The sequence below is a fragment of the Apium graveolens genome, chromosome 6, assembly GCF_009905375.1.
Source record: "Apium graveolens cultivar Ventura chromosome 6, ASM990537v1, whole genome shotgun sequence".
In the NCBI taxonomy this organism is placed as follows: domain Eukaryota; kingdom Viridiplantae; phylum Streptophyta; class Magnoliopsida; order Apiales; family Apiaceae; genus Apium; species Apium graveolens.
This window is the reverse complement of record NC_133652.1, coordinates 65,432,746-65,451,006: the sequence shown is the minus strand read 5'-3', so window position 1 is coordinate 65,451,006 and position 18,261 is coordinate 65,432,746. Positions and strand designations below refer to the sequence as shown.

General features: G+C 32.9%; 2 protein-coding genes and 1 non-coding gene across 3 annotated transcripts; 2 read left to right on the top strand and 1 right to left on the bottom strand.

Moving 5' to 3' along the window:
• Window positions 1–238: 238 nt before the first annotated feature.
• Window positions 239–3,414, top strand: LOC141663634 (sm-like protein LSM1B). Its single transcript, XM_074469425.1, has 5 exons — window positions 239–421; window positions 1,335–1,403; window positions 1,490–1,605; window positions 1,702–1,764; window positions 2,895–3,414. The coding sequence occupies exons 1-5, from the start codon at window positions 355–357 to the stop codon at window positions 2,967–2,969; spliced, it is 390 nt and encodes a 129-aa protein (XP_074325526.1). The 5' UTR covers window positions 239–354; the 3' UTR covers window positions 2,970–3,414.
• Window positions 3,415–5,055: 1,641 nt separating this feature from the next.
• On the top strand, window positions 5,056–8,751 carry LOC141666537 (uncharacterized). The gene is made up of 5 exons (XM_074472595.1): window positions 5,056–5,418; window positions 6,125–7,043; window positions 7,158–7,253; window positions 7,646–7,782; window positions 8,251–8,751. The coding sequence occupies exons 1-5, from the start codon at window positions 5,237–5,239 to the stop codon at window positions 8,417–8,419; spliced, it is 1,503 nt and encodes a 500-aa protein (XP_074328696.1). The 5' UTR covers window positions 5,056–5,236; the 3' UTR covers window positions 8,420–8,751.
• Window positions 8,752–9,190: 439 nt separating this feature from the next.
• Window positions 9,191–9,263, bottom strand: TRNAK-UUU (transfer RNA lysine (anticodon UUU)). The gene has a single exon. It is a non-coding gene; the product is annotated as a tRNA-Lys (tRNA).
• Between the last annotated feature and the right edge of the window lie 8,998 nt (window positions 9,264–18,261).

Sequence of the window (18,261 nt, the reverse complement as noted above, 5' to 3'; positions counted from 1 at the left end):
ATAAATAAAAATTTAAAATATTAATGGAAACCCGTGCATCGCACGAGATTTATGCTAGTATAATTAAAAACTGAGATTTTTGTACAACACCCAAAATTATAATCAAACACAGGAAAAAAAATTACTATCACAACGACATTCGAATAAATAACTTATCGATATAAAAATTAAAATTACTTTTATAATTTCTCTTTTAAAAGAATTAAAAAGCTTACTTTATTGATATGAGAGACTGAAGAGCAAGTTCCAGTAGGCCATAAAAACAGAAAAGAGTGAAGCTTTTTGGAGGTGCAAATGAACTTAGGTCTGATTTGGGTAAATTTTCAGAGACCCCCAAATTAAATTAAGGCCTCAATGTCTTGGTCTGCTCCTCCTGAGGAGGATATCCATCTTTCTACTTCTCTTGCTAGTTATCTTGACAGTAAGCCCCCCACCTCTCTCTCTCTCTCTCTCTCTCTCTCCCCCCCTCCCTACACACACCCATGTTTCTAGGAATCTTGAATTGCTGAGCAATTGCAGATATATTATGCTTAAAAATCCAATCCTTTCAAGAATTTATGTTATATTTACATATTTCATATAATTGGTTTCTAAGATTTGATTTTTGGCTCAGTTTTCTTGATGTTTGCTGACTATTCGTTTTTACGGGCTTTACTTATTGCCTAATTGATGCTAATTTGCTGAAGCAAATAACGTTGAACTAGCTATAAATATTAGTAACTGTTGTAGATAGTATTCAACTATGGAGTATCTAATACCAATAGTGTTAGATTGAATGAATTTGTATCAGATTTTTAATTTACGGGTTCTCAGAATAAATTCAAAGTGTCAAAGCTGTCCCTTTCTTTTTAGTGAAGTAGCTGTTGGTTTTTTATTTAATAGAGGGGATTAGGTTATCAGGATTTTGTTGGGTTTAATTAATGATTCTGCTGCGAAGTAATCGGGTGCTGTGAAAATAGTTGGTCATGAAATTGATAAACATCAGATAACATCTAAAATATGCAAAATAGACTGTTTGTACAAAGATGAATTGAGTTAATAATAGATCACATATTTACTAACAACTCATGGTACCGTTTGTCATTTTTGTAACAGATGAGTGATTTTGTAATACCTAACTAATCTATGATTGCTTCACTAGCAATTCATCGATATTGTATTTTATCGTGGGACAAGAATCCAGTGAACTTGCTTTGATAGGAAGGGTTTAATGAAACTTTAAGAAAAAAGATGGATTCTCATAAAATATATAGCTTTTCAACTTATCTTTGATACTGTTTAAGAGGGACACTCACTATGCTTACTTCTAACGAATGTCTTCGTATTGTATGCAGAGAAACTTCTTATTTTGTTGCGAGATGGTCGAAAACTGTTAGGAATACTACGTTCTTTTGATCAATTTGGTACCACAATTTTCCTTCTTATTTTATATTTTATAATGCATATGTAAAATTTTAGCTAACTGATCATGTATGTGAAATCGCTGCAGCTAATGCTGTTCTTGAAGGTGCATGTGAACGAGTTATTGTTGGTGAGATTTATTGTGATATACCATTAGGTCTCTATGTGATTCGTGGGGAGAACGTTGTTTTGATTGGTGAACTGGTATATAATTTTTGCTAGATTTGTTCTTTTTTTTTTTGTAAAAAATCTTTTAAATCTGACTATAGTAGTTCTTGATTTATGAATGTGATTGGTTAGGACTTGGAGAAAGAGGAAATTCCTCAACACATGACCCGTGTTCCACCTGAAGAGATAAAAAGGGTAAGTGCGTTGTTTGTATTTATATTGTGAATGTACATTGAGTTATTTAAACTATGTACAATATAAAATCATCGCAATGTATCAGCCTATTGCTCAAATTCTTAAAGTTGCATTTATTATTTCCCACCCATTATGTGTTCTGGGATGAACTCCCTAGCCACTGCTTAGATCTCTAGTTTCTGTTTATCCGTGGTCTTTAGTGACAATAGTTAACTTATTTGTATATTTCACATAACTTCTTGACAAACATGTTGTTAAACAAATTCACAATGGGAAAGCGAGAAAGCTGGATCCCAGTTACTTCCACAGATCATCACTCAGATTCACAATTTACAAACCTTCTTTCTGTTCCTCCGTAAATAATCCAAGATCCACTTTCTATTTAAAAAGATCATCTTGTATGTCTAAATAGTTAGTTAGGTGAAGGCAAATTCTGCTTCCCCGAAAGACCCCTTAATAAGTTTTTAAGAAAATATAATAGACATTGGATATTTGCCTGTCCACCGTATAAAATTCTTTGCCAGTGTCAACTGATCTATCACACTAACACATATAAACAATTGCTACATCTCTAAAAGTTTCTGGTTCTGATAATTTTAACGTTATTCAAGTGCCATTGGACATGTATGAAAAATATGGACTTTTTTTAATACATTTGCTGGACACATACTGTTAGTCTCGTAAAGTGTAACACAACCTGTGCTGGACACATACTGCTAGTCTCGTACAGTGTAACACAGACCAGTTGTGCTCTCCATGAAGGCTGAAGCTACGCTATCTATCTTCTAGTATTAACTTTTTGGATAATTTGTAGTGACTAAAAAAGCTATTTGTGGAATATATTTGTGGTCATCCTCTTAGAGGATCAAATATTAGGAATCATGCAATGTGTAGTATCTGGTATGAAGTCTAAGATTGTTGTGCGATATTTTCTCTTTGTAGTTCCTTCCTACTGTATTCATGGTAGTATCTGGTATGAAGCAATTCGTGTTAAGATTACATTTCGAACTGTCACACTTGTGTTACGCCTTTTGAGAAGTGTGTTTTTCCTCACTATGTAAACTAGAAGTCAGTTATGTGTTTAATTGTCCTTGCCAATCATTTCCTGACGTATGCTGAACCTCGGACAGGCCCAAAAGGCAGAAAGGGAGGCTTCAGATTTAAAGGGTAGCATGAGACAGAGAATGGAGTTTCTCGAGGACTGATGTGCAATTTGATGACACTGGCTCAGCAGCTCTGCACATGCATTAGTCTCATGACATGTCTTTCGCAAATATTATCGCGGACGAGTGTTTGGAGATCTACTGCGATGGGAATATCACTTTGATTATGTGCTCTCTTTTTTATTCGTAGTTTTCTGTAACTTCATGTTTATCTACCAAGGTAGGTTGAAGATGTTTAAATTATTTCCGTTGTTTTTTATATCTGCCGCATAGGATTAAAGTTGTAATTTCCTAACGAATTAGATATTAGGATATAACTGTATTCCTGAATATTTTCGACTCTCAGGGGCTTATTTTATTTCCCCGGAAGCATGTGTTCATGATTGCTTGATTGCAGTAGCAGTGTGGCTTGTAGTTGTAGCAGTATTAGCTTGTGTAAAAACTTTATTTGGATTTACAAATTGAAAATGTACCTTCTAAAATCAAACCGCATTATTAGTTAGTGATTTAATTTTGGTTTTTTTAGATTGTCGCAATTACTCAGTTAATGGCTTATGTGATGTTTTGATTCACCAAGAACGGTTATATATGATACATGTGACAGATTGATAGCACCGGTGAAGTAACCGATTTATTAGTTAGTGATTAGATTTTGTTTCTTTTTTTTTTGGATTGTCTAGTAGTATTATATTTTTCCGCCGACACAGCTAGTATTTATTTATGGTCTGGGCAGACACGGGACAATTAATATATTTAGCCTGTATTTTTAGAGGAAATCTCCTTTATTACATAAAAAGTACATAAAAAAAATTAAGATAGAATTATTACAATATTGACCGATTGTCTTTGACTTTCATTTTTCCTCTCAGACAATAAAATGTTATTCTAAAAGAAAGTATTAACTTGGGTGTTAAGAATTTATTTTTATATTTTGTATTCTTGTTTGAGATTTGTGATTTATTATTAACATATGCTTATTTGTAAGATATCTAAGTTTAATTATTTTAAAAAAAGTAATAATAGAAAAAATAGGTAGAAAAGAAGGAAATAAAAGACGTAAAACTCAACAATTGGCAAAAGCAACCCAAGGGGGTAATTTATACTATACTATACTTATCTATACCATATTATAATAACCGTAATGCGGTATAATTTGATTCAACGGTTATTCCCTAATTTTGGTTATTAAAAAAATAAATAAATAATGTTATATATCCACTAAACTACTAAATTATTAAATTACGATACACAAAATCAATTTATCCTACTAAACTACAACCAACTTATCCAATTATTTAAAAATAAATATATAATGTTATATATCCGCTAAACTACTAAATTATTAAAATATTAAATATTGAATATTTATCCTACTAAACTACGATCAAATGTTATTATATTATTTTTATTATAAATTTATAATCATTATATATTTATATAAATATTTTAAAATTATAATATGACGGAATAAATAAATTTTTTTTTGAAACTAAATAAATAATTTTTTTAAATATTAACAAAAAACCGTGTATCGCACGAGATTTAAACTAGTATATAATAGAGTAACCGGAATAGGGTATAATTTATAATTTGGTTAACCCCTCATTTTGGTTATCCCTTTCCATCCTGTCGGATCTTCATCAAATAATCAAAACCGTTAAATCCAAATACTAAAAAAATGCACTATACAAGTTCTCAAGTTCAACTCTCGTCAATAACAAATATTTATATTATTATTTATAAAAATACATATAAGTTCTGAGGTTCGAATTCTATTAAAAACAAATATTTATATTATTATTTATAAGGATATATATAAGTTTTGAGGTTTGAATCTCACTAATAACAAACATTTATATAGATCTCATCAATCATATATTATTTAAATTTAACGTGAAATTAAACACAATTAAATTATAATTAAATAATTATTATTTAATATTTAATTATTTATATAAAATTTTAATAAAATTACATAAAATAAAAATAAAAATATATAAATATTTAACCAAAACCGTTAGCCAGCGTAAAGAATGGCTTAAACTAAAGTTAAGAAGATGACGGTGATTAGTTTTTTCACAGGAATTCTAGATAAAATTTCCAACAACTTGACAGTCAGTAAGTACAGTACAAGGAAAGTTTGTTTATTATAGTAACAATTCTCTCTACACCTCCCCCCCAGATCTGTCTCTCTCCCTCCCCTCTCTCTCTCTCTCTCTCTCTCTCCACAATCTCTCGGCTCCTCGGTCTCTCTATATTACACACACAGCACGCGCATATTTCCCCAGTGGTTTGGGGGTTTGGTAGAAATGTTGGTGGTGTCGGTGCAGTCAGTGACGGTGATATTGGTAACAATAGTGGGATTAATACAAGCATCACTACACGAATACACTGCTACTGATAACAAGTTCACTAGAAAAGGCAACGCTTTTGTTTTCCATGGCGGCAGTGAGGGAATTTACTCTTCTCCCTCTCAACACTCTTTCATCAGGTCTCTCCCTTCTAATTTTTACTTTAATTCTCATTTAATTTCTATATTTTAATCTGCCTTCTAATTTTGATCTACCCCCTTAGATCCAATTTTTTTTTTAAATTTCACTCTTTATGGCCTTTTGGTTGCTGTATTTATTATACTATTTATTAGGTCTGGACATTGAAGAAATTACAACACTAATTGTGGTCCTAACCTTGCTTTGCTCATATGATGTGTTTTTGGGTTTTTTGTAAATGCTTAACCTCCGAGTAATGAGAATGCGTACACCTTCTATTTCTGTTGCGATTCTTATCAATTTAGCTTATATACAGTTATTGCCCACCACAATGTATTAGCAACAAGTAATGTCATCTCGGCATTCTATGCGCATATGTTTTTGGATAGGATTATGTTCAAATACGAGCTAGCTCTATAAATGGTGAATCATATATGTGTTTGAATATAAAATCCTTATATTCGTATTGTTAATGTAGTTTATATATTCAATGAATTCTAGAGGTTTGAGGCGGAAAGCCGGAGAATGACTCTATATCTTTATCTATCTATCAATTTTTTGGTCATGTTATCCTTTTTGATGCAAGTTCACACTAGTGATTTCTGTAATTATATTGCTCCTCATTTGGTAAATTCTTTTACTAATTTACATGATGCTACATTAATATCTAAAATCTAATTCTGGATCTTTATATTTTCTGGAAACCAGATTTGAGAAATTGACATTTCGGAGGCCAAAAGAGAGATCAAACTTTAGCACTGAAGGGGTACATGCTGTTCTTTTTGAGGTAGATGACCGAGAAACAATTGGAGGCTCGGCCTATGGCGGCCAACGATCCGTGTGCTGCACGTCAGACCTTGCAAAATTGGGCGTGTGTAAACAAGGTGAAATCATTCACCGCCAATCTACCAAGAATCCAGGATGGCCGCATGTAATTGGAGCCTCATTTAGTGCTGATGAAGAAACCTCAATGTTGCCTCCGAGATCAATAGAAATTACCAGAACTGGGATGTATAATCTGTATTTTATACACTGTGATCCTCGTCTTGAGCAACTTGTAGTTGAGGGTAAATCTATATGGAAAAACCCTACAGGTTACCTGCCCGGTAGAATGGCACCGCTCATGAACTTTTATGGCTTTATGTCGCTAGCCTTTGTTTTGTTAGGCATATATTGGTTCACTCAATACGCGAAATTCTGGAAAGAGGTTCTTCCGTTGCAGAATTGTGTAACACTAGTTATCACGCTAGGCATGTTTGAGATGACCTTGTGGTATTTTGATTATGCTGAATTCAATGAAACTGGAGTCCGGCCAACTGGGATTACCGTATGGGCTGTTACCTTTGGCACTGTAAAACGCACCATTTCACGTTTGATCATCCTAATGGTTTCTATGGGTTATGGTGTTGTAAGACCTACTCTAGGTGGTCTGACTAAGAAAGTAATGATACTTGGAGTTACCTTTTTAGTCGCATCTGAAGTTCTCGAACTGGTAGAAAATGTTGGTGCTATCAGTGATCTTTCTGGAAAGGCAAGACTATTCTTTGTTCTTCCTGTAGCACTCTTGGATGCATTCTTTGTTATTTGGATTTTTACCTCCCTCTCATCAACTTTAAATAAGCTTCAGGTACTTTATACCCATCTATTGCATTTCACTTTTTGAATAGCGTTTATGTATGTCAATAATGTGAAGCAGTACGTGACCGTAATTACCTTGCTTTGTTATTACCATATGCATTAGGCGAGAAGAATGATGGTCAAACTGGATATCTACAGGAAGTTTACTAATGCTTTGGCTGTAGCTGTCCTTGTGTCCGTCGGATGGATATGTTATGAGGTAATAACTTGTTAATGGCATACATGAGCTAATTATATTAGTTTAAATCTCCAACATTCTGCTCAAACTTATATTGAGAAGTTCCAAGAATTTTTTTTTTTGGATAGAATGTTCTAAGTATTTACCAATAAACTAAACTACAAAGACCTAGGATTAATAACTTCATGTTAAAGACTATTATTTAATCTTTGCATCATAAATAACGTACAGAGAGATATTCTCTGCTCAAATCCTTAGACCAAGGAAAGCGTTGAGATGGTAAAGGGATCGGACCCTGTACTTAGTAAAAAACTTAATAGCCCCCACCTTGCTCATTTTGATGAAAAGACTAACTTTGCCATCGAAAGGCCCTGCCTGCATGTTATGATAGCAATATTACTTTAATTTTGCAGCTGTATCATAAGTCAACCGATGTGTACAATGAGCATTGGAGGAATGCTTGGATCATCCCTGCATTCTGGCAAGTTGTATCCTTTTCTCTCCTGTGTGTCATCTGTGCTCTCTGGGCTCCATCTCAGACTTCAATGAGGTAATAATATCTGGCTTTCACGTATCGGTAAATTTACCTACCAGAATATCAAAACTTATAGGAGTGATGTCGTTTTAAGTACTAAAAAAAATTAACCGAGGATTAAGGATTAGGACGAACATGTACAAACAGGACTGGCTTGCTGATATTTTGTTTTTTTGAATAGTCATCTCTTTAGTTAACAATACTAATAACATCACTGTGATCACCTTTAAAGATATTGGCAATTATAATCACTAATGAAATCCCTTATCTGCAATGATTCAGTTATTATTAAAATTATACGGAGTATTAAAAAAATGTTTGCACCTGAAATATGGTTTAAGGTAGAGAAAAATGTGTGGCTGTTTTCAGCCGAAGGAAAAAAAAGTAGCGTGTCAATTAAATTCGTGTCTCGTGCATTACAAATTTTACTCATGCACAAGGTTCTGCTACTTGCATACTTTAATAGCTTTGTACATCTGATAGATATGCATACTCTGAAGACGGAAGTGATGAGTTTGACAAGGAGGATACACTGACACTTATAAAACCATCGCCTCTGCCTATGGGGGACGACCGAAGTCATGATGTTAGGCAAGTACACGGGGGGAATGGGTTATCGAATGATGATTCTGAAGAAGACAAGACAGAGTGATTTCAAATTCAAACCATAAGTATGAGTTCAATGGCCGCACTATGAGAAGCTCCACTGCTTCAACGATCACTATACAAATTCAGTTGTTGCTCATCAACCTGTGTAGAGTTCATTGAGGCGGGAGCTATGAGACGTCTGCATTCTGCTAAATATCGTGTACTGGATTTTTGTTTTTGTGTTTTATCTAAATTATATCTTAGATATTTGTTGGAGTAGATATTATCAAACTTTAACATTCCATCCTGCGCTGTTGTTTTACAGAAGTGTAGTTTATGGTCTCTTCCTTGGAATTTGTTTTTCCTCTTTTAAATACAGAGCACTAGTTGATATTATTTTATTGAGTTACCTTTGGCCACTTGTGAAATTCTGTCCGAGGCAACCGACACTTTGGTAGTTTTTTATATGTAAGTAGTCAATTCTTTTATCACACAAGAATTTTGATCTGAACTTTAACTTAGACAGTATGCATAGGTGTGTGATAAGCAATCTTTGATTTGAGATTTTAACTTGAACAGTATGTATAGTTGAGTTATAAAAGGCAATCCTTGAGCAAAGTAGGTAAATAAAATAAATTGGTGAGCAAAGTAGGTAAATAAAATAAATTGGTGAGCAATGTTAAACTAAAAAACAATTCATCAAGGCCAGTCTTCATTGAAAGGGTAGGTTTGAATCTTGCGAGAGGGTAGGTTGAATCTTGTCGAGTAATTGTAAGTGAAAATAGCCAAGTACCTACACAGTACATGCAAAACATTTAAGAGTGAAAAAAGGAGACGCCGTCTGTGGGAATCGAACCCACGACCACGGGATTAAAAGTCACGCGCTCTACCAGCTGAGCTAAGACGGCTCACTGTTAATATTGTCTTTGTAATTGGAATTGATCTTCATATTTTCCCGCCTCCTAATATTTTTGGTTAGTGTTAAAATAGTACAGATCATTTCTAAGGTTTTGTATATTATGAACAAAAATGTTGATTTTTTCTTTTTGCACCCCAAATTTTTTTATATACATGGATTATCATATATTTTTTATATCGATAAAACTAACAGTGTTTTCTCAGGGAAATTAGGTACTTTTAAATACAAAATCTAGAATACATACATAAAAATTTGTATTTATTTAATAGATAACTAATAAAATATTTTTATTATCGGTTTATATTTTGTAAGTGATTGAAAAATTTTCACCCTTGTAATTCTGATTTTTTGGTTCGTGATCCCGAGACCGTTTTTTACATTTTTTTTATCGTAGTTATCCCGCAGCCGCTACCATTCGGATGCGCACTAGATAAGTCATACGGGGTCACGCAATTGCATGCAAAACACGTGAACCAAGGTAAATCACTTAAAACATGTTGTGACTCAGGAGGCACAATTATAAATTTCTTCTCCCATGAGATTTGAACATATAATTAACTGAGACAACACTTGCGAACCCGTTTTTTACATTTACATCTATCTCTCTTCGTAAAATATTTTGCTCTCACCTTTTGTAGCCCTCTTTCTCGAGCCCCTCTTTTTTTTTTCTTCTTCTAAATATTGTATTCCCCGATCGGATTACAAAATGATTTTTCGAATTTTAAAGACGAGTTAGCTTATTTCTGGTTTTAATTTTTTTTATTGATATTTCTAAATGGAGTATACGGGTATTTAATATCGATGGTGTGATAGCATGTTGAGAATATTCAGATTTGCATATTTTCAACATTTTCCTTACTCCAAAAAAAACAGATATGAGAATGTTGTGATAAAATGTTTTCCTCAAATATTTGAAATTTCTCACAACATTGCAAGGTCCACAATTGGCCCGGATGAAAAATTTATCAGCACCAACCAAACAATCTACCCAAAGGACTGGCTAGGTGAATTATGGTGTGACATAAATTTAGAAGAAAAGAAAGGTACGCTAAGTTTCATACTCTTGTGACTCCTGACCTGTGAAAGATGCAGTGATGTTATTCGTTCGGCATTTAATTTTTCGATTATCATCATGTGTATGGTACGATGTTACATTTATTTTTCAGGGGCCCCTTGCATGCTCCGTTTTGTATGATGTCTTTGGGCCGTGGATGCCTGGATGGGACACAACATTATATACCGTTTTCGAATTGGATGCCCAATCTCAACAACATGTCTATCTAATCACATGCTTCAAAATTATGGACGGGCAAATTAAATCGAATGCCTAATTTGCACAAATTACATGACATGTGGACGTCACATGTGCTCAATGTATGAATTATCATTTAAATTCTCAAGTTGGAATTTTTATTTTCATTTTACTGGTTAAACACGTTAACACGCATGTCTTTCTTTTATTTTTAATTAATAAGAGGTTCGAAGCTGACACGGGAGGAAAGATTAAAGATGAACCAAGAGGCGTTGGCCCGTAGGGTATCTAAGTTTCCATGTATTTCAAGTTTCAACATTTGCGGTACTGGTCCTAGGGCGTTCATGAGTTATTGGCCCCGCGTGCTAGCCCATAATTGTATTCTGAATTGAAGCCGTTTTTACAACTCGACTTAATCAAATATTTAAAAAATTTTATTCAACCAAAGACATACTACTTTTATTTCATTTATTTCTGTACACTTTTTTTTTATGTCTCATTCAATTCTATACATTTCAAATTTACCAAAAATAGTAAGAATTTAATAATATCAAAATCAACCACATCCACTACTTCCTCTCACTACACTCACTTTATTGATTAAATATTGATTGATCCCATCACTTTACCCAACTTTACACATTTTCCCACTAAATTATAATTTTTCTTTCTCTCTCATCCCACTACCTTACCAAAACTATTATTATTTTAATGAATTTTTTATCCTCCGTGCCCAAACCATTTGTATAAAAATGGTTGGGACGGAGGTAGTATAAATTTGCAAATTAACCATACCCGTTATATTCCCGTTATAGATTGATCGGGGTCGGGATAGATTGGTTTAAACGGGTTGAATGATTTATTAAAACAAATAATACTTATTTTAAAATTTTAATTAAACAAAATTGTGTTTAAGTTACAACTACAATTTATTTATTTAAATTTGATTAACAATCAAACTCTTTTGATACATGTGATGTCGTAAATCTTATCCACAAATGTAATTATAAATGAAAATATGTTATTATATAATCTATCTATTTTTACTATATTATAATAGACGATTTATTAAAAGTTTGATTGGTCGGTTGATCCGTCGGCATTCTAATTCTAACTAATAGTAAATTTAACTTCCTCTATCAATTCAAACTCTAATTCATATTGCACTGTATATTATTATAATTGATACTAAAGTCAAATTTTCTACAAATTTAAATTATAATTCAAATAGATGTCTATCTTATTCTAATTGATGTTAGATATTTTAGTGTAATTGGATTAACTAGTTGACCAATGTGATTGTAATATTTAACAAGTCGGGAGAGTGCGGAGTGCATGCTTGTTTGAGTTTATTATGATTTTCGGTATTGGCGGGGGTTCGTATTAATGTGAAAAGACATGTCTTTTAGACACAACCGCATACCTCAAAGGATGTGTCTTAGGACATGTCTTTTGGACATGTATGGATGTGTCTTAGGACATGTCTTTTGGACACCTATATAATACTTGCAACATATTTGGTCATGGAGATAGAAAAAATAAAAGGTTAGTTGTTGAATTCACACAAAATACATCATTCTCTGTTCTTATATTCTGATTTTATCCGGTTGAAAAGTTTGGATAACCACCAAATTGTTTCAATCTGAAATTGTTTGTCAAGACTTCAGAATAATCCAAGTTATCCTCCATTTTTATACAACAAAGATTGAAACAAATTTGTTTTCTTAAGATGGCGCACAACGAATCTGTAAAAGACATGTCTAGCAAGTTTGCAAAACTAGACAAGTTTGAGGGACATGACTTTAGGAGATGGCAAAAGAAGATGCATTTCTTGTTAACCACATTAAAAGTTGTGTACGTTTTGAGTACTCCAATGCCAGAAATGATTGAGGAGGAAACTGTAGAACAGACTAGAAGACGCTGCAAATGGGAGAATGATGACTACGTCTGTCGGGGTCACATCTTGAACGGTATGTCTGATTCTCTTTTTGATATATACCAAAATGTTTAGTCTGCAAAAGAATTGTGGGATTCCCTTGAATCCAAGTACATGGCTGAAGATGCTTCTAGCAAAAAGTTTCTGGTTAGTAATTTTATTAACTATAAAATGGTTGATACTAGACCGGTCATGGAACATTATAATGAACTTTTAAGGATTTTGGGACAGTTTGTTCAACACGACATGAAAATGGATGAATCCATTTCGGTTTCTAGTGTTATAAACAAACTGCCACCCTCGTGGAAAGATTTCAAACACACCCTGAAACATAATAAGGAAGAGATGACTTTGGTTGAACTTGGAAGTCACTTCAGAATTGAAGAGGCTTTAAGGGCTCAAGAAATTGAGAATAATCCTAAGGGAAATAATCAAGTCGGTAACTCTTCTATAAATATGGTTGAAGATGGTGGATCTTCTAAGAATTCAAACAAAGACAATGGTAAGAAGAGGAAGTTTAAAGAAAATAACAATAAATGTTCCAACAAGAAACCAAAATTGGCATGTTGGAAGTGTGGCAAACCCGGTCATTTCAAGAAGGATTGTCGGGTTGGTAAAGGCAAGCATAACGCTGGTCCAAGTAGATCTAAGGATCCAGAAAAGCAACAAGGTCAGATTTTAGTAAAAAATTATAATTCTGGGCAGAATTATGTGTCACTAATCTCTGAGGCATTTTATTTGCAGGATGATAATGTTTCATGGTGGATTGATTCTGGAGCAACAAGTCATGTGTGTAAAGATCTTCGTTTGTTTGAAGATTTTCAACCAATCGAAGATGGATATATGTTAAAGATGGGAAATGTTGCAACTGAACCAATAAAAAGACTAGGAAATGTAAAGTTTGTTTTTACTTCTGGAAAATATGTATTATTAAATAATGTGTTGTATGTTCCTGGAATTCGAAAGAATCTCTTGTCTGGTGTTGTATTGAATAATTGTGGTTACAAACAAGTGTATGAAAGTAACAAGTATATCTTGTCAAAGCATGGTACTTTTGCTAGCTTTGGTTATTTATGTAATGGCATGTTTATGTTGAATGTTAATGTCTTATTTGATGATGAATCTGCTTGTATGGCTTCTAATAGTGCTAGTAATGATTCGAATAAATCTAAATTGTGGCATGCTAGACTGGGACATGTACATTATAAAAATATAAAGGATATATCTAAAATGAGTCTTATACCGGCTATTGATATAAACAATGAGAAATGTAAAACATGTATGTTAACTAAGATAACCAGAAGGCCTTTCAAGGACGTAAACAGAATATCTGAAGTGTTGGAACTAATACATAGCGATTTATGTGATTTTCATGATACACCTTCGTTGGGAAATAAAAAATATGTCATTACATTTATTGACGATGCATCTAGATATTGCTATGTTTATTTGTTGAATACTAAGAATGAAGCTCTTGATAAATTTAAAATCTATAAAGAAGAAGTAGAGCTACATAAAAGTACTATGATTAAAAATCTGCGTACTGATAGAGGAGGTGAGTATTATGATCCAATATACTTTCAATCTACTGGTATAATACATCAAACCACTGCTCCTTATACACCACAACAAAATGGTGTGGCAGAAAGGAAGAATAGGACTTTGAAAGATGGTTAATTCCATGTTATCCTATTCGGGTTTGATGAAGGTTTTTGGGGTGAGGCTATGTTAACAGCCTGTTATTTGTTAAATAGGATTCCTACTAAGAGGAATAAATTTACCCCTTATGAACTTTGGTATAAAGAGCCACCAAAATTGAGTTTTCTGAAAGTTTGGGGATGTAGAGCAGTTGTAAGGCTCACTGAACCCAAAAGGAGAAACTTGGGTGAAAGAGGTTTAGATTGTATTTTTGTGGGGTATGCTGAGCATTCCATTGCATATAGGTTCTATGTATTAGAATCTAATGATTATGTATCTGTGAATACGATTATCAAGTCAAGAGATGCTGACTTTGATGAAAATATATTTACATCTATACCTAGACCAAGAGACATGATTCAGAATTCTTTCAGTAGGAACCCGGTTCAAGCTGAAGATGTTTATGGACCTTCTGAACCAAGGAGAAGTTTTAGAGCTAGAAAAAACAAATCATTTGGACCTGATTTTCAACTTTATTTGGTTGAAGGTTCAAGAGATGAGGTTGAGATTGAGTCCGAGTACCAATATTATTTTATTATTGAGGAGGATCCAAAAACATTTAATGAAGCAATGACATCAAGGGATGTTGCATTCTGGAAAGAAGCTATTCATGATGAGATGGATTCTATCATGAATAATAACACATGGGAATTGAGTGATCTACCTCATGGCTGTAAAGCATTAGGAAACAGATGGATCTTCAAAAGAAAAATGAAAGTGGACGGTACTATAGACAAATTTAAAGCCAGATTGGTTATACAAGGCTTTAGACAAAAAGAAGGTATTGATTACTTTGATACTTATGCTCCTGTTGCTAGAATTTCTACTATCAGGTTGCTGATAGCACTTGCATCTATACACAACCTTGTAATTCATCAGATGGATGTAAAAACTGCATTCTTGAATGGTGAATTAGATGAGGAGATTTATATGAAACAACCAGAAGGGTTTGTTATGCCTGGTAGTGAGCACAAGGTGTGTAAATTGAAGAAATCTTTGTATGGTCTTAAACAAGCACCAAAAGATTGGCATCAAAAATTTGATAGTGTGGTTTTGTCTAATAATTTTCTTCTTAACCAAGCAGACAAATGTGTATATAACAAGTTTGATGCTTCTAGTAACAGAGTTATAATTTGCTTATACGTAGATGATATGTTGATTTTTGGTACTGACCAAAATCAAGTGGATAAAACCAAGAAATTTTTGTCATCTAATTTTGACATGAAAGACTTGGGAGAGGCTGAGGTGATTCTTGGTATAAAGATCAAGCGTACGAAAAATAGTATTTCAATTTCTCAATCTCATTATATTGAGAAGATTCTGAAAAGATTTAACTTTAATAATTGTTCTCCAGTTAGCACTTCTATTGATCCTAGTCTTAAGCTAATATCTAGTAAAGGAGTTGTAGTATCTCAACTTGAATTCTCAAGAGCGATTGGTAGCCTCATGTATGCCATGATAAGCACTAGGCCCGATATAGCCTATGTTGTTGGTAAGCTTAGTAGGTTTACTAGCAAACCAAGTTCACATCATTGGCAAGCTTTAAGCCGAGTGTTCAAGTACTTAAAAGGAACCATGGATTATGGTTTGACTTATACTGGATTTCCTTCAATTCTTGAAGGTCATTCTGATGCAAGTTGGATTTGTGATAAAGAAGATCATTCTTCCACGAGTGGTTGGGTATTCCTTCTTGGGGGAGGTGCTATTTCTTGGGCATAAAAAAACAGAGTTGTGATAATGCTACAAACTCATATTCCATTGTTGAGTTAGTAATGCTATCTATCAGATGTGATAGTGAGTCTGCCTTGGCTAATGCTTATAGAGAAGTGTACAAAGGCAAGTCTAGACACTTAGGTGTTAGACACATCATGATTCGAGAGTTTATCATGCATGGTGTTATATCAGTGGAGTTTATAAGAACTCAACATAATTTAGCCGATCATTTGACCAAAGGGTTGAGAAGAGATCTTGTGTACAAATCGGCTGTAGGGGTGGGATTAAAGTCCATCTAAAATTTGTCATGTTGAGATACCCAATTCCCATCTAATATGACATTAGATGTTTAATTCAATGCGGAAAGCTTAACATCTAGAGATTGGAACACATTAATAGTATCATCCCAAGGTATGTGTTTAGACCTGCAAGTTGAGGAGGTTGAAGTTTATCTTCTTAATAGTTCTTTTGAAAAATTGCATATGCAGGTGCAAGAATAAAAGAGCTACCTATGTGAGCATGAAGTTTAGCCGCTTCAAGAAGTTAAGACTTGACTTTATTATGCTTATGAAGGATTAGGACACAAGGCTAGTAAAAGACAGTGTCAAGTGAGAACATTTGAGGATGTAAATTTATGTGTATATTATCTTCATGTATTCATTATGAATAACAAAGGTTCAATCAGTTGTGATACCTTGATATTCGAATATCTGGAATGTGTAATATACTAATATGAAATTCAATCGTCATGATATTTCATTTATGCATAAATTTGTTGTTTGTTGTGATTTTATTTAGTTAATCATGGATTACGCTAAAATGGGGAGGATTGTTAGATATTTTAGTGTAATTGGATTAACAAGTTGACCAATGTGATTGTAATATTTCATCAAACAAGTCGGGAGAGTGCGGAGTGCATGCTTGTTTGAGTTTATTATGATTTTCGGTATTGGCGGGGGTTCGTGTTAATGTGAAAAGACATGTCTTTTAGACACAACGGCATACCTCAAAGGATGTGTCTTAGGATATGTCTTTTAGACATGTATGGATGTGTCTTAGGACATGTCTTTTGGATATGTATGGATGTGTCTTAGGACATGTCTTTTGGACATGTATGGACGTGTCTTAGGACATGTCTTTTGGACACCTATATAATACTTGCAACATATTCGGTCATGGAGATAAAAAAAATAAAAGGTTGGTTGTTGAATTCACACAAAATACATCATTCTTTGTTCTTATATTCTGATTTTATCCGGTTGAAAAGTTTGGATAACCACCAAATTGTTTCAATCTGAAAATTGTTTGTCAAGATTTCAAAATAATTCAAGTTATCCTCCATTTTTATACAACAATTGATATCAAAGTCAACTTATTCTATTAATTTAAATTTTATTTACAGTCAAAAGTTAATTTATCAAATATAACTCGACTAGCTAAAATAAAATCGGGTTGGCCCAAAAAAAAACTCAAACTGATACCCTAACCATCTAATTTGGTTTGAGATATTTTTTACCAAACCACATATTGTATTTTTTATTTGCTTTGATTGGCCTAATAGAGAGTCGGGTTAGATCAGTTTTATCGGGTTGACGGACTTATGTACACCCCTTATTGGTCCGTCATTTCTGGCCCGAGAGTGCTATTTTTTTTTTTTTTTTTAAAAATTTAAATTTATTTCCAAATAGTCATAATTTTGGAACATGATGTATTTTACTCTTCAATCTCCGTTATTATTGAAAAAATAAATATATATGCGACACATTCATTTTTTTAATATTTAATAAGATATAAATTAAGAATAATATTTTATAGAGTAAGAATTTTACACTAATTTCCTAAAAACTGGCCAAACTTTCGGTTTCTAAAAAAAGTTATCATTTTTTTGTTACTTTTAAAAATTTCTTTTTGTTGAATAAAATCTAATATATATATACTTATATAAGGAGATTACAGGAGCGTTTATGTGGACCCTCTTAAATCGTTTCATTCTATTTTTCTGATTTTCTCTATTTTTTGAAATACTGAATAGAAAAATACTAATTACCAAAAAATTATTTAAACTTTTTTAACTCTATCATTTTACTACCCAACTAGTCTATTCACACTAAATATCATCTTATTATTCTACTCAAATTTTTAAACCATATTATTATCTAACTATACTTTATTTTAAAGTCAAAAAGTATATATATATATTTATATGTATATGTATATGTATATGTATATGTATATATATCTATGTCATTTTCTCTTAAACTTTCTCTTTAACTCACATTATTGTCTTCTTAAACTTTGTTTTGAAGTCAAAACTCACATTATTGTTTTCTTAAACTTTATTTCCAAGTCAGAAGTAACATGTTTTATTTTATCATAAACTTTCTTTTT